General features: G+C 35.8%; 1 protein-coding gene and 1 long non-coding RNA gene across 3 annotated transcripts in view; both read right to left on the reverse strand.

Moving 5' to 3' along the window:
- Window positions 1–17087, reverse strand: part of cstf3 (cleavage stimulation factor, 3' pre-RNA, subunit 3) — a 38523-nt gene that overhangs the window by 13399 nt on the left and 8037 nt on the right. For both annotated transcript variants that reach the window (XM_049483718.1, XM_049483717.1), the window contains exons 4-10: window positions 8476–8508; window positions 4960–5057; window positions 4660–4726; window positions 4535–4569; window positions 3223–3349; window positions 3043–3120; window positions 1926–2088 (exon numbers count right to left, since the gene is read on the reverse strand). In XM_049483718.1, coding sequence (XP_049339675.1) covers window positions 1926–2088; window positions 3043–3120; window positions 3223–3349; window positions 4535–4569; window positions 4660–4726; window positions 4960–5057; window positions 8476–8508 — 601 coding nt within the window. The remainder of the gene's footprint in view (window positions 1–1925; window positions 2089–3042; window positions 3121–3222; window positions 3350–4534; window positions 4570–4659; window positions 4727–4959; window positions 5058–8475; window positions 8509–17087) is intronic.
- On the reverse strand, window positions 13027–16013 carry LOC125804623 (uncharacterized). Its single transcript, XR_007440760.1, has 2 exons — window positions 14104–16013; window positions 13027–14067 (listed from the first exon to the last, which is right to left on the reverse strand). It is a non-coding gene; the product is annotated as an uncharacterized LOC125804623 (long non-coding RNA).

Here is a 17087-nt window from a genome sequence, read left to right on the forward strand (position 1 = left end):
AAATACAACCTTTAACTCAAGTGAATTTATTCAGTAGGAAAAAAATCCCACATTAAGAAACAATTATTTAACATCAAATCATGTGTGCCACAATTATTAGCACCCCTGATGTTAATACTTTGTACAACCCCCTTTTGCCAACAAAACAGCACCTAATCTTCTCCTGTAATGTTTCACAAGATGGGAGAATACAGAAAGAGGGATCTTTGACCATTCCTCTTTGCACATTCTCTCTAAATCATCCAACGACCTGGGTCCTCTCCTCTGCACTCTCCTCTTCAGCTCACCCCACAGGTTTTCAATGGGGTTGAGGTCTGGGGACTGAGATGGCCATGGGAGGAGCTTGATTCTGTGTGCGGTGAACCATTTCTGTGTAGATTTGGCCACATGTTTAGGGTCATTATCTTGCTGAAAGACCCAGTGACGACCCATCTTCAGCTTTCGGGCAGAAGCCACCAGATTTTGTTTTAAAATGTCCTGGTATTTTAGAGCATTCATGATGCCATGCACCCTAACAAGGTTCCCAGGGCCTTTAGAAGAGAAACAGGCCCACAGCATCACTGATCCCCCGCCGTATTTCACAGTGGGCATGAGGTGCTTTTCTGCATACTCAGCTCTTGTGTTACGCCAGACCCACTTAGAGCATTTGTTGCCAAAAAGCTCTATCTTTGTTTCATCTGACCAAAGCACACGGTCCCAGTTGAAGTCATAGTACCGCTTAGCAAACTCCAAACGTTTGCGTTTATGATTGTGAGTGAGAAATGGTTTCTTCCGTGCATGCCTCCCAAACAGCTTGTTGGCATGTAGATAGCGCCTGATGGTTGTTTTGGAGACTTTGTGACCCCAAGAAGCTACCATTTGTTGCAATTCTGTAACAGTGAGCTTTGGAGAACTTTTTATTTCTCTTATCATCCTCCTCACTGTGCGTGGTGGCAAAATAAACTTGCGTCCTCGTCCAGGCTTGTTTACCACTGTTCCAGTTGTTTTAAACTTCTTAATAATTCCTCTGACAGTGGATATGGACAGGTGTAGGCGAGTAGCGATTTTCTTGTAGCCATTGCCTGACTTGTGAAGGTCAACACACATCTGCCTCACTTGAATGGTATGTTCCTTTGTCTTTCCCATGTTGAAGATAAATGGCCTCTGTGTCACGTCATATTTATACCCCAGGGAAACAGGAAGTTGTGAATTACTAATTAAATGTTCCTACATACTCTGATCAACTTCGTAAACTACTGTAGAAGTGACAGAAATACTTTTATTAAATTTATTTCCTAAGAATTGTTAGGGGTGCCAATAATTGTGGAACAGGTGATTTTATGAAGAATAATTATTTCTTAGTCAGGGATTTTATTTCCCCCTTAAAATTTACTTGAGTTAAAGGTTGGACTTTACTTTTTTTCCCATCGTGGTCCTATATTATTTTGAACAAAACTCAATTTATGAGAAGCTAAAGAACACATCTTAACCAGGGGTGCCAATAATTATGGAGGGCACTGTATATATCTAAGCTTTTATTTTAATAATAACAACTCTTAACATGATATTGATGGCTGATAACGTGCGTTACAATGCGTATTTTTAAATCGCTGGGCTTATTCGTATGGACCACGTCTTTGCCTGCTATAATGACATCGCATTTGTCCTGTGTGGGCATTCATACTCTGATTATGTCAGCAAGAACATGGCAACACCCTTGTTCACATCGTTTAGGCATTCTTAGTAGTGTACAGCATTAAAATAAAGGAAAAAATAGCTGTTGCACTATGGAAATGCGGTTAGAAAGCGACATTACCGATACTATAATAATGTTTTATAATGCGCTTTTTTTTTGCTGGAGCTGGAGCTGATGTATTTTGATGCGCCAGAAAAGAAACTGAGCAATAGGTGGAACTGTCCATTAACAGGGGCCGCTTGTTAAGTACCTCTCTTGGTGATTAGTGTTTGGTCTTCTGTGCGCAGGGGGTTGCTCTTCTCCCACTGAATGTATTTCTTCCACATCTCCACCTGCTGAGCCTCCTGAGGAGAGTTCTGTGGGGGTACTGAGGGAGCGTTCCTGTCCAAGCCTTTCATCACGGTCTCATATTCCTGCAGATATACCCAATCACAAATCAAAATCAGTCATAATGCAAATTAGACAAAGCTATTCATACAGGGTTCAAGATTTAAATGTAATGCTTTTTAAGAGCTTTTAAAGACCTCAGTAAATATAATTTAAGGCCCACAAATGTAGTCATAACTTCTTAAGTAGAAAATAATTTATTGCATTGAAAGTTAAAACCTAATGTTTCCCATTTGTTATCAATTGTCTTTATCAATTATTATAAACCGCTAATGTTAGCTAGCTCTCCGCTAACCCTAGTTTTCTCCCCAGTAATGTAGCTAGCTCATGGCTAATGTTAACTCTGCTAACCTTAGTTCTCTCCCCGTTAACGTTAGCTAGCTCACAGCTAATGTAAGCTAGCTCTACGCTAACCTCAGTTCTCTCCCCAGTAAAGTTAGCTAGCTCACAGCTAATGTTAGCTTGCACTCCGCTAACCTTAGTTCTCTCCACTGTAACTGGCTGCTAATGTTAGTATGTGCTTTCCCAAAATCCCTAAAATTTTAATACCTACAGCAAATTTAGGATTCTTTTAAAGTCCTTGAAATTATTCTTTTCGGATGGACTGACCTTTATTTCTTTATTTAGTTGAGTAGTTCTTGCTTCTCATAATCTGGATTAGAACATTACTCAAATATTCACTATTCACTGTATACCTGTAACTCCACCTCTTCACTACTTTACTTTAACTGATGCTCTCAAACACTTTATTAAGAGACAAGAAATTCAAGTAATTAACTCTTGATGAGTTCAGCACAGCTGTTAACTGAAAGCCTGAATTCCAGATGATTCTACCTCATAAAGCTGACTGAGAGAATCCAGCAGAGATGTGTAAATGATGTGTCTTTTCACTGGTTCTTATGCACAATAATGAAAAACACCAAATCACAAAACGATACCAGGTTGGTTCTTCTGGGCTAAAAACACAATGGGTGACCTACCTTAGCCACTCTCCGAGCATTCATATAGTCCCTGCTCCGATCCTCTATCATCTTTTTAGCCAAGTGTATATTAATACCCTGTAAAATACAGAATATACAGCATGTTTATATTACAATGCAGATAAATACAAATAAACACCAGATCAAAAATCATGTTTTAACACATTTTCATTGTTTTACCTCCTCGTATTTACTGTAATCTCTCCACAGCTGTTCGATGTTGATCATGGGGTTGACGCAGCCCCTCTGGTAAACCCGCCGCACAGCCGTGATTCGCTGGTTTTCTGCGTATGACCCCACCGCCTCGCTACACAACACAGATCATTAGGTTAAAATCAGACTTAAAAAGCCCCTCCTTGTAAAAAGCTGAGAGTGTAACATCACACACTTATTAAGCAATATTAAAAGTTTTTAGTCGCCAACATGATATATTGATATTTTGAGATACTAAGTTATTTTTCTTTCTTATCTTTTAATTTTAAGACGCTTTCTTGTATTTGAGATTCTTTTTTGTTATTTTGAGATACTAAGTCATTAAAAAAACAAGTTGTTATTTTGAGATGCTATTTTATTATTTTGAGACATTATCTTGTCATTTTAAGATGAAAAGTTACTTTAAAATATTAAGTCATTATTTTGAGAGGTTATCTTATCCTTTTGAGACATTTTGAGACGCTAACTTGTCATCGAGATGCTATCTTGTTATTTTGAGATACTAAGTCATTAAAAAACATAAGTTGAGATGCTATCTTATTTGGAAATGCTATTTTGTCATTTTGAGATGGTATTTTGTCATTTTGAGATGATATCTTGTTATTTTGAGATATTAAGTCATTAAAAAAAAAAAAAAGTTGTTATTTTGAGATGCCATCTTATTATTTTAAGACGTTATCTTGTCATTTTGATATGCTAACTTATTTTAAAATACTAAGTCATTATTTTGAGAGGCTATCTTATCCTTTTGAGACACCATCTTGTTATTTTGAGATACTAAGTCATTAAAATCATATGTTTTAATTTTGAGATGCTATCTTATTATTTTGAGATGCTATTCGTCATTTTAAGATACTGTCATTTTGAGACGCTATGTTGTTATTTTGAGACAGTAAGTCATTATAGATACACTATCTCGCCATTTTGAGATACTAAATAATTATATTGTGATGCTAAGTTATTGTTGAGATGCTATCTTGTTATTCTGAGACACAATCTTATTATTTTGAGAAAGTTCATCAGTATTTTGAGATGCTATCTTATTATTTTGAGACACTAAGATGTCATTCATTGTTTTGAAATGAAAATTCATTATTTTGAGACCCTAACTAAAAATAATTAATAAGTAAGTCACTTTTATCCCACTGCAGTAAATACTAATCAGGATGTGAGAGCGCCTATTTGTTGCCAAGCTGAGACTAATATACACTTATTAAGCAATATTTCAGGATTTTACACTAACACCATTAATATATGCTTTAACTGAATGTCTACTTACACTCCTTTGAGGAAGTTGATGTAGTCCACCCAAATCTGAAAGAAGACAGAAAGAAGGAGAAATTACAGCAGGAAAATAAGGAGCTGAGATAAATAAGTAGGTCAGTATGAACACTATGGATTTACCTGATATGACATTATCTCCATTCCTATTTTGTCCAGAGCGAAATCGTACGCCTGAGCCATCTTTTCCCTGATGATGAAATGTGAACATGATCAACACATACTAAAATCCATTCCACTTTATGACATGATCAATATAATAACACATTGTGGAACTGACTTCTTGATGGAGCTTACAATTAATTCTGCTGCATTTTACATTACTAAGCTAATGTTCACACCTGAACACACACGAATTAATAAGTCCTGGGTGATCTGATCATAAGTGTACAGCAGTGGTAAAACTCAAAGTAAGTCACTTACTTGTAGCTGGGCAGCTTTCCTTTGGTTTCTCGGACGTATGAGAGATAGCACTTCCACAGGTCGATGTGCAGCACCTTCATCAGGCATCTCTGAAACAACTGTAGAAAACATACCAGAGGCATCATTTCAGGTGCTGTGAGTGTATAAGTGGGTACATGAAATGGGTTACAAATAAATTAAACTTATTATAATCCAGCTGTAGATAAAATTATAATTACTTTAAAGATGCTACTGACAAGGTGGGGGATTCTACAGCAACAGTTAGAACAGGATTAGAATAGATTAGTACGGCTCCAGACTAACTTTTTTCACGACAATCCCATTATAATTATGGGATTATAATAATATTATTCTCTGCACATTGGTGGGAATCTGCACCTAAGTTTTTCACTCACATGTACACCTGTACTCTGTGACGAGACAATAAAAATCTTGAATCTTAATCGTCCCAAACTAAAAAAAATGTTGTAAATTAAAAAAAATAATAATAAAACAATTTTTGTAAAAAAAGTATTTGCTCACATACAGATTTATTTTGTTTTTGCTTTGTCATACATGCATTTTTCAGATTATCAAACATATTTTCATATAAAACAAAGATAACCTGAGTAAATATAAAAAGCAGTTTTAAAATGATGATTTCATTTATTAAGTGGGGAAAAAAACAATCCAAACCATTTTATTAAAAAAAAACGTATTTGGAGGTTAGTGTGTGTGCAACTGTGAAACTTAAACATGGTGGTGGTAGTGTGTGTGTGTGTGTGTGTGTGATTGTCTGGGGCTGTTGGATAACTTGCTGTAATAGATGGAAGCAGGAATTCTGCTGTTTATCAGAAAATCCTGAAGGAAAATATCCCTCCATCAGTTTGCGACCTTAAGCTCAGGTGTACTTGGGTTCTGTAGCAGGACAATGACCCAAAGCACACAAACTTCAAAGTCCACTTCTGAATGACCTAAAAATTTCTAGTCATAGTCTGATTGATGTGGATGCTGTGGATGATCTTAAACAGGACATTTATGTTGGAAAATCCTCCAATGTGTCTGAATTAAAACTGTAATTCTGTAAAGAAGAGTGGAACTAAATTCCTCCACAGAGATGTAAAAGACTTGTTATCAGTAAAGCTTGATTGCAAATGTTGCCGCCAAAAGTGGAACAACTCAGTTATTAGGTTTAGGAGGCAAAAACTTTTCCATTGGTTTGGATAGATTTTTTCCATTCATAACTGAAATTATCATTTAAAAAGTGTTTTTTATATTTACTCAGGTTATCTTTGTCTTATATTAAAATGCGTGTGTTACTTTAAAATATGTAAGTAAAAAAATGAAAAAGCAAAAACCACCACCAGTTGTTTAGACTTTCTTGATCATATGCCCCTCCTCCTCTTGCAGCATTACCAGTAAGCTGATTAGCTCTACATTTTTGTAAAAAAATAAAAAATCACTTAAAAATGATGAGTTTCTTTGATTTTACTAAATTAAAAATCTTCTGGAATATAATCAAGAGGAAGATGGATGATCACAAGCCATCAACCCAAACTGAACTGCTTGAATTCTTTTGCACCAGGAGTAAAGCAGCATAAAGTTAGCCAAAAGCAGTGTGTAAGACTGGTGGAGGAGAACATGATGCCAAAATGCATGAAAACTGTTATTAGAAACCAAATCAGAAGCAAAATTAGATAAAGTGATTCAGAAACTGAAGTGATCTCCTATTTGTTTCCAGAGCTGTATTGTTAAAAGGCAGGAATGTATCTGTAAACAGACTCTGTGCTAAGCATTAGAAAAGCTCCAAGTTTCACTGAGCTTTAATCCTATCCCATGTGCTATTTTTACTGTCTCTGGGACGGTGGGACTATGTTAGTCTGGAGCCCTATTTTTATTCAAACTCAGAAAATCTCCTTTCTGGCAAACAAGTTGACGGCAAACCTTCTCAATGACAAATGCAGCATAAATTAGGGCTGACCATAATTACTCAGTGGCAGTATAGTTAGGAATCATCTGTACAGTAACAAATGGGCTTTAATCGGTACTAGTAAATGTATTTGCTTTACCAAAGTAGAGGAGCAGTTTGCTTTGCTGGTCTATAAACTCACTGGCCACTTTATCAGAAACCCCTCCCTTGTAGCTCCTTTTATGCTGGTGTTCAGTTATAGACTGTAGTTTATCTAATGTCTGTATGACAACCTCTAAACTGATGGCTTCAAACCCCTCCTCTCAACACACCTGATTCAGCTACTCAGATAATTAACGAGCCCTTTCTAAACAATCACTGACAGTTGGCTATGGAATGTTTAATAGTGCGTAGTGAAATTTCACGACTGGACTTGTGCTGGAGTTCACTGAGCTCCTGAGAGAGACCCATTCTTTTACTAATGTTTGTGTTTGTTGTGTTTAGTGCCATATCAGCCACATATTGGCTATTTTATGGCATCAACAATATTCGTGACTTGAGCATCACATCACAAAAGAATCAGTTTCTTTATAAAAAAAAAAAAAGACTTCTAAAAATGTAAGTATTTTAGCTGGTGGAATCTTTTCAAACATTTCTTTCATATTTTTACATTACATTACATTACATTACATTTGGCAGACGCTTTTGTCCAAAGCGACTTACAATAGTCAAGTACAATGTAAAATAAGTTTAAAGGTAAAACATCTTTGGATAGGGATAAAAGGAGGTCAAAGGGGAATAATAGGATAGAGGAGTGAAGGAGGGGAAGAAGGAAATGAGGTTAGAAGTAGTTAGTGTGTTAGAGGTGTTAGGAGAGTAAGTGCTCTTTGAAGAGCTCTGTCTTCAGGAGTTTCTTAAAGATAGTGAGAGATTCTCCTGATCTGGTAGTGGAAGGTAGTTTGTTCCACCATTGGGGAACTCTGTATGAGAACAGTCTGGATTGCTTTGTGTGAATGTTTGGCAAAGCGAGGCGACGTTCATTGGAGGAGCGCAGCGGCCGGGAGGTAGCGTAAGCCTTCAGGAGCGAGTGCAGGTAGGAAGGAGCTGTTCTGTCATCACCTTGTAGGCGATTGTAAGAGCTTTGAATTTGATGCGAGCAGCAACTGGTAGCCAATGGAGCTCAATGAGCAGCGGGGTGACATGTGCCCGTTTTGGCTGGTTGAAGACCAGACGTGCTGCTGCGTTCTGGATCATCTTTTTAACCCTATAAACGTTATTTCTGGTGGTTAAAAGTGCAGGGCAGTCTACTAAGATGTGTTTAATAGTTTGAGGAGTATCACAGAATTGGCAGGCTGGAGTCCGTTCGCCAACCAGGAGATGGCAGTGGGAAAGAGCAGTATGTCCAATTCGGCACCTAGTCATGATTCACTAATGTTTGTAGAAGCAGTCCCAGCATGCCTAGCTACTGCTTTTATTCACCTATGGACACAGAAGTGATTCAGGAGCACCTGAGCTTAGTGATTTGGATGGCAATATATAGTATATATGTATATATATACGTAGTATATATGTATTGTTGTATCTCAAGAGATTGGTGATGTTGAGGCTGGAGAGTGATGAAGACTTACCTTTTCAACCTTGTCATAGTTTTTAGCCTTGATCTGTGGACAGATTTCAAAACCACCGTTATTACAACATGACCCAGTGCAGTCTGGGTAAAATGTGAGAAGTCATTGTCAAACACACACACGCACACACACAGACAGAGAAAGCCTCCCTTCAAGATCAACAATGAGAAATTCACACCCTTTATTTTGGATTGCAATATAAAACCTTCGCCTGCATAAAAAAAAGCAAGATGCAGAAGTGCTGCCTTTATTATTCCTAGTTAATTAATTACTTTTAACCTTCTAGGACCTGGCGTCCACATGTGTGGACATCACATTTTGTGATGTCTAATCCACAACATTAAATTTTGCTCTACAAGGGCCCAGTGTCTGCTTATGAGGCCATTATACTGTCACCTTTTTGAACACAGAGTGATCTGTTTTAAGCATTTATTTATTTTATTGTTGATGATTATGGCTTACAGCCAATAATAAAAATAAAAAAATCAGTGTCTCAGAAAATTAGAATATTATATATATAAGACCATTTGGTACTTTAGGCAGTGTGGGCAGTGTGCCAAGTCCTGCTGGTAAAGGAAATCCACATCTCTATAAAAGTTGTCAGCTCTCCAAATCATCACTGATTATCAGTAAATTTTACATTTCATTAGTAAATCAAGGGAGCAGAGTCTGGAGGAAGAGTGGAGAGACACACAGTCCAAACTGCTCGAGGTCTAGTGTGAAGTTTCCACCAATCAGTGATGGTTTGGGTTTTGATTGGCTGTAAGCCATAATCATCAACAATAAAAAGAAATAAACATTTAAAATAGATCACTCTATGTTTAATACATCTATATAATATATGAGTTTCACATTTTGAACTGAATTACTAAAATAAATAACTTCTATGAAATTCTATATATCAGCATCAATCCAGTATACCCACTTTAGTACATCCCTAATAGAAATATTGGCAAAGGTGATCATAATAATCAGTAAAAGTATGATTTAATCATTCAAACTGTTCCTAAAGATGTCAAAGATCTATACAGTGACACAGTCTTTACTAAAGAGTGTAGGGACACACAAATACAAGAGTCTGAGTTATGCTAACATTACAGGCTGTAGAAAATAGAGATTCATTTTTAGGGTCTGAATGAAAACTTAATAATATAGTAACTTCCAGATAAAAAAAAATCTTTGCAATGATTTGCTGTTATTAGAGATTATCATGCACCCCTAAGAATCAGAATAAAAACAGCTCATAGCTCTTTTAGCTTGTTGTGCTCTAATAACATCCCCAAAATGAATAACGACGATCACTTTGATCTAAAACTCTCTCGTTCAGCCTCCTCTAAAAATAGAACTAACAAAAAGAGCCAAACCCTGAAGCACTGTACACACACACAGCCAAGACCTGACGTCACACACACACACACACATACACTGCCAGAACCGGACCATTACAGGGAAAAGTGGAGCACAGAAGGTATAAAACTGATCTAAAACAGAAATACTATCCTAATACTTAACAGAATATCCAACAATTTCTTTCCAAATACTGTCAGATCATCAACATGATTACATATTAGGGGTGGGCGATACGGCCCTAAAATAACATCACGATATTTCATGGAATTTTCGCCATAACAATACTCTTGGCGATATGACAAAACACTGAATTAAAAAAAAATATATTTCAAGAATACACTACTGCAACAAAATGAAAATAAAATTATATTACTGCATACGAAATCATATGCCACACCCCTAACTGAGATATTTAAAAAAATACAAGAATTTTATCAGAACAGCGTGAAGTCTTGTTTTTTTCTTTGGCTAAAAACAGCAAAAAAGTAGTACCCTGATGTGATAATTAGGGGTGGGTGATATGGAACGATGTTTCAGGGTATAATATCATTCACCATATTTAAAAATGTTGGCGATATTATTGCATACGATATGATATGGCACACCCCTATTACATATTACATCAAATCACGGATCATGTGACCTTTTCTTGAAAACAGAAGGAGGTGATATTGTTCTAATGACAGTCTATGCTCTAAATCAGGGGTGGGTAACAAGGCCCAGCACAGTTTTCTGATTTCCATGCTCAAACAGACCTGCTAAACCATGCAATTAACAGGTGCGTTAAATCAGGTGTTGAGAAGACCAGACTAAACTCTAGTAATGGTGGGTGATATGGCCCTAAAATAATATCACGATATTTCACGGTATTTTCCCTATAACAATTCAATTCAATAACAATTAAAAAAATATTTTAAGAATACACTATTGCACACAATATGATAAGACACACCCCTAACTGAGATATTAAAAAATACAAGAATTTTATCAGATTTGTAACAGAAGTCAATGACCCAGAATGTCATGATACTGATAATAATGCACTCCAAATATCTCCATATATCCAGGATTAAAGTAAAATTAATGATACTGGACAGATATATAAATGGTAAATGATAACAGTGTGAATTTCAAATGAAATGCTGCTGTGTTCAGGCACAAAATAAATGTTTTACATCATGTAAAAAGATAATTCTTTGGTTGTACACTAATCAGGTGCCAATTAGTCCAAATAGCAAAGAGAAATAAAAAAAAAAAAAAAATGCAAAATGCAAGAGTTCGAGTATTTGGAGGTTAAAGCCAATTTTAAACTGTGATTTGTGTCTTCTGTACCAATGCCTGTTTAAAAAAATGCAAATGCAAACGCAAACATGTAAAATGCAGTTACTTATCACATGAAGTGACCGGGTTTAAATAAGATATCTGACCTAAAACAAAGGGAAATGGAAATACTTTAATCCTGGATGTATGGAAAATTAATATGGAGATATTTGGATTTTGCATTATTATTATTAGTATCAGGACATTCTGGATCATTGACTTCTGTTACAAATCTGATAAAATTCTTGTATTTTTTAATATCTCAGTTAGGGGTGTGGCATATCATATCGTATGCAATAATAACATTTAATTTTCTTTTTGTTGCTGTAGTGTATTTAATTGTTTTATCTAGCTAAAAACAGTATAAAATAAAATCAAATAAAAAAGAGTAGTAACCTGATGTGATAATTAGAGGTGGGTGATATGGCACCATATTTCAGGTTATAATATCGTTCACCATATTCAAAAATGTTGGCGATATTATTACAAACGGTACGATATGGCACACCCCTATACTCCAAACTATATGGGCCTAAGCACTGGGTCACGGTTAAATACAGAACCTAGGGTATAAGGTTAGATGAGGAGCCCTTGGAGTTGAATAAAAATACTCTTACTCTTAAATCTATTGTCGTTATCTACGAACAAAGATGTAAAGACAATCTGTAAGCTGTGGAAACCTACCGCTGTAAAATTAAACCAACACTATGTAGCATTCTCAACTTAAAATACCAGTACAATACTCTACTGACCTGCTATGAGCTACAATAGAAAACAAATAGAAATCATACAGCTACTAATTCAGGCTCAAAACTCTGCTAAAAGCACTGTGTAAGTGGCTAGGATTCTCACCAAAACCATGTAATGCGGTGTAACCGTAAAATCCTGTAATATTACAAAACCATGCTTCTCTCATTTTTAGTTATGGTTGTGCATTTCTCAGCTTGTCCAGAAATGCATGTATAAGCATGTCCTTCAGTGCAGTAAATGAGAACAAAGCACGAGGACTACGGCGGTAAAGTAATAATTACAGTATTATACATAAATACGACTCTTCCTTACACTTCCTTATTCTAGAGCAGCCGTATGTAAGAATTTGTATTTTACTTCTTAGCTCCACCTACAGTTGCGAAGAGTGTAGTAATTAACTGAGTGAAAAGGAACTGAGGTGTAATATAGAGTAATATTACAGGATCATGTGCAGCTACACCAGAGTTACACAGTGCAGTTAGCAGCATGCACAATTGATTACAAGTCAATGTACTATCACAATAATTTGGAAGCTTTTACAGCTCAGGAAAAAAATAGGAGACCACATCAGTTTCTCTGATTTTGCTCTTTATAGGTTTATGTTTGAGTAAAATGAACATTGTTGTTTTATTCTATAAACTATGGACAACATTTCTTGCAAATAAAACTATTGTAATTTAGAACATTTATTTGCAGAAAATTAGAAATGAGAAAAGTTTTAAGAGTTCAGAAATCAATATTTGGTGGAATAACCCTGGTTTTTAATCATTTTTTGTTAAATGCATATTGGCATCATGTTCTCCTCCACCAGTCTTACACACTGCTTTTGGATAACTTTATGCTGCTTTACTCCTGGTGTAAAAATTCAAGCAGTTCAGTTTGGTGGTTTGATGGCTTGTGATCATCCATCTTCCTCTTGATTATATTCCAGAGGTTTTTAATTTGGTAAAATCAAAGAAACTCATCATTTTTAAGTGCTCTCTTATTTTTTTCCAGCTATATAATAAAGTACAAATACTACATAATGTTGCTTTGTTGTTTCTTACTGCCTCAACCACACACACACACACGCTCACAGCACCCTTCTCCCACAGACAAAAAAAATTACATCCAATAATTAAACAAATCATGTTGTGATTGCAATTCAGTTTTATTACTGAAACAAAAAGAAAACAGAAAAAGAAAAAACAGCCAAACACTGGCAGCAGCTGAATGGGATGCAGGGCAGGAGATGTGAAGCACTAAGCTTACGTATGAGAATTCTTGAGTACTGCAAATATTAAACAGCAAATATTAAACTGCTTACTAGCTAATCTGTAGGAATTGTTGACTGCCTGTTAAATGCTGAATCAAGCCATTAATTTCCCATTAGTGCATAAGTGTGTATTTAGCTTATTAAAGGACATTCCAGATCAATAAATCTGAAGAAGTATGCATAAAATACTCAAGTTTACTCCAAAAGACAGACTTTATTTGTGTTTCTGTAAATCTGGAAGAAAAAAAGCAACAAATAAAAATAACTAAAAAAAGAAAACGGCATCACTTTATTTGGATGGTCCACAGATGCCTCATAGATGCTCAACTAACATTCAAATGAGCAAATGAGTGTCTGCAACTTAACTCTTAAATGAATGTAAATGATGCTGATTGATAAAAACATTTACCTAACCCTAACTCAAACCTTAATCTAAAACTAAAAACTAACCCTAACTCAAACCTTAATCTAAAACCTAAATCGAACCCTAAAACCTACTCCGAATCTTAGACTATAACTTAAACCTAACCCTAACTCAAATCTTAATCTAAAACTAAAAACTAACCCTTACTCAAACCTTAAACTAAAATTTAAGACCAACCCAAACTCAAATCTTAATGTAAAATTTTAATCTAACCATAAAACCCAACACTTGATCTAAAACCAATATTAAACCCTAAAACCTATTGCAAATCTTAGACTATAACTTAAGCCTAACCCTAACTCAAATCTTAGTCTTAAACTTAAAACTAACCCAAAATCAAAGCTAAATCTAAAATTTAAACTAACCATAAAACCCAACCCTAACCTCAACTCAAACCTTAATCCAAAACCTAAAACGAACCTTAAAACATAACTGTAACTCCAACCTTTACCTAAACTTAAATCTAACCCTAAAATTTAACCCTAACTCAAACCTTAATCTAAAACTTAAAACTAAGCCTAACTCAAACCTTAATCTAAAACGCAAAACTATCCCTGAATTTAGTTAAGATTAAATGTTAATATAAGAGTTTGGGTTAGTGTTGGATGTAGGGGTACATTCTATAGAGTATCGTTTACTTTCACCTTGCAGTTCAATTGCATTTAATAGACATACTGGTTTGTCTATCATCCGCTGTAGTCTGCAGGTTTGATCTTTAGCAGCATGCAGCATTGCTAAATTTCCTTCGGGATCAATGAAGTATCTATCTATCTATCTATCTATCTATGCACAATTACACGTCATTGTACCATGACAATAATATGGAAGCTGTTATATTAAAGTAAAAAATACTACATCATGTTGCTTTGTTGTGTCTCTAACCCCACCCCCAACCACACACACTCACAGCACCAGTCTCCCACAGACACAAAAGAAATTACATCCCATAATTACCATATTTTTTTTATTAATTATTAAAAATGATATTAAGGACAAAAGCTAAGGACCCCCCTCCCAAAACACATTTTTCTAAAAGCCATAATGACTAAGGTGTGCAGGTGTGATGGATCACAGTATAAACCAATAGGAAGTCAGAATGGTATATGTTTATACTTCTCTACATCCAATCACAATCAGATTCACTCTATCTGGATGGAGAGATTTATCTGGATAGGGGTTTCATTGAACGATGAGAAGCCGGAATAAAAACGAGCTGAAATGAAATAGGAGTAACGAGACTGTTTTTTATTAAAATGTAAGGAGTAGAAAGTTCAGATAATTGTGTGAAAATGTAAGATAACTATATTTACACCTGCCGAAACTAATCGCACCAAGATTAAAAAAAAACCTGAATGCAAATTACTTTCATACGTCTTCTAATGTCTACAAAACTATAGCCTGGCGAGTTCCCAGCTTGGGTACTTGCTACACCAGTCCTTTTAAAGGCATCTGGAATTTAGAGAACCCATGGAGCAAACTGTGGATTAGCATTTTCTCATGAGGGTCCTTTGAGTAATCTCCAACAATGTATTTCCTAATACATTCAGCTCAACAAGGAGCAGCTGTATGCTCATTGGGTGTGGTCCAGACTGGTTCTGGTCCAATCTGGAGCCTACACTACAGTAAGAAGCGCAAATGCACAAACCATGCATGTTCAATGTTAGTGGTGATGTACTTACCATGTTAAGCCTCACCTTCATGAAGCACACATTTACAGCTCTAATAAAAACACATACAGGTGCATCTCAAAAAATTAGAATATCATTGAAAAGTTACTATATTTGAGCAATTCATTTCAAAATGTGAAACTCATATTATAGATGTATTACACACAGAGTGATCTATTTTAAGCGCTTATTTCTTTAATTGTTGATGATTATGGCTTACAGCTAAAGAAAAAACAAAAATCAGTGTCTCCGAAAATTAGAATATTATATAAGACCAATTGGTACTTTGGGCAGTGTGGGCAGTGTGCCAAATCCTGCTAGAAAATGAAATCCTCATCTCCATTAAAGTTGTCAGCAGCAGAGTGAAGCATGAAGTGCTGTAAGATTTTGTGGGAAAACAAAACTGCACTGACTTTAGACTTGATAATAAAACACAGTGGATCAACACCAGCAGATCACATGTCTCTCCAAACCATCACTGATTGGTGGAAACTTCACATTAGACCTCAAGCAGTTTGGACTGTGTGTCTCTCCACTCTTCCTCCAGACTCTGATCCCTTGATTTACAAATGAAATGTAAAATTTACTGATGATCAGTGATGCTTTGGAGAGACATGTCATCTGCTGGTGTTGATCCACTGTGTTTTATTATCAAGTCTAAAGTCAGTGCAGTTTTGTTTTCCCACAAAATCTTACAGCACTTCATGCTTCCCTCTGCTACTGACAACTTTTATGGAGATGTGGATTTCATTTTCCAGCAGGACTTGGCACACTGCCAAAAAAAAAAAAACCTATATATATATATATATATATATATATATATATATATATATATATATATATATATTATTAGAATATTATATAATATTCTAATTTTCTAAGACACTGATTTTTGGGTTTTCATTGGCTGTAAGCTTCATAATCATCAATAATAAAAGATTTCACATTTTTAACTGAATTACTGAAATAAAGTAACTTTTCAATGATATTCTAATTTTTTGAGAAGCACCTGTATTTTAACCCTATAGCTGAAGCACTGACAGTGTCTGTGGTGTGGAGTCGTCTGTTTAAGTGTATAATGCCTCAGATAATCTCAGATCTATCCTGTGTGCATACATCTGTCAATGAAAGGGGTGTAACGGTACACATATCCATAAGAGACCAAACTATGGAGGTTCTGGTTCGGTGTGCACAGTTGTGCAAAGATCACACGTTATGCATTAAGCTATGGACAGATTGATGAGCGTCATGTGGAAACAAATTTCAATGTAAACCTTAAAGCTTTCGTACAAAATCATTTCTACCGGTGGACACTGCACTAGAGCATAAGGGCAAAACATATGCATCACTATTTTTCAGCCACGTCACCCTCCTCCCATTTGTGTTCTTAACACGGTTAAGAACACAAACATGAATAAGTATAATAAAGCATAATTCTTCAATTTACTCATACCATATTTTTGCACTAATATGGTGCACTGGATTATAAGGCATATTTTAAGAGACACTACAAGGAACTTCTAATTCAGCAGGTCTCGCCGCTGGGTGGTATCTAAGTTAAAGGAGAACTCTGGTGTAAAATGGACTTTTGCTGTAGTAAAACATGATAAAAAGTTCTTACCTTTGATGAATAGCACACCTCCGTTCTCCCACAGCGTTCTGAGATCCAGAAGTTTTAACAGTTTGTCCAAACACCCTTCAGACTGGGTGACACGGAGCAATTTGTCAATTTGCCCCAATAAATTGCTTTTTCCACTCTTATCCAGGTTAAAGTAGCTCCACACCTCCTTGCTAGGTCTGTTATCAGTACAGTAATGGCGGTGCTCGGAGCTGAAGCTAGCGTTAT

This window comes from Astyanax mexicanus, chromosome 9, assembly GCF_023375975.1.
Source record: "Astyanax mexicanus isolate ESR-SI-001 chromosome 9, AstMex3_surface, whole genome shotgun sequence".
Lineage (NCBI taxonomy): Eukaryota > Metazoa > Chordata > Actinopteri > Characiformes > Acestrorhamphidae > Astyanax > Astyanax mexicanus.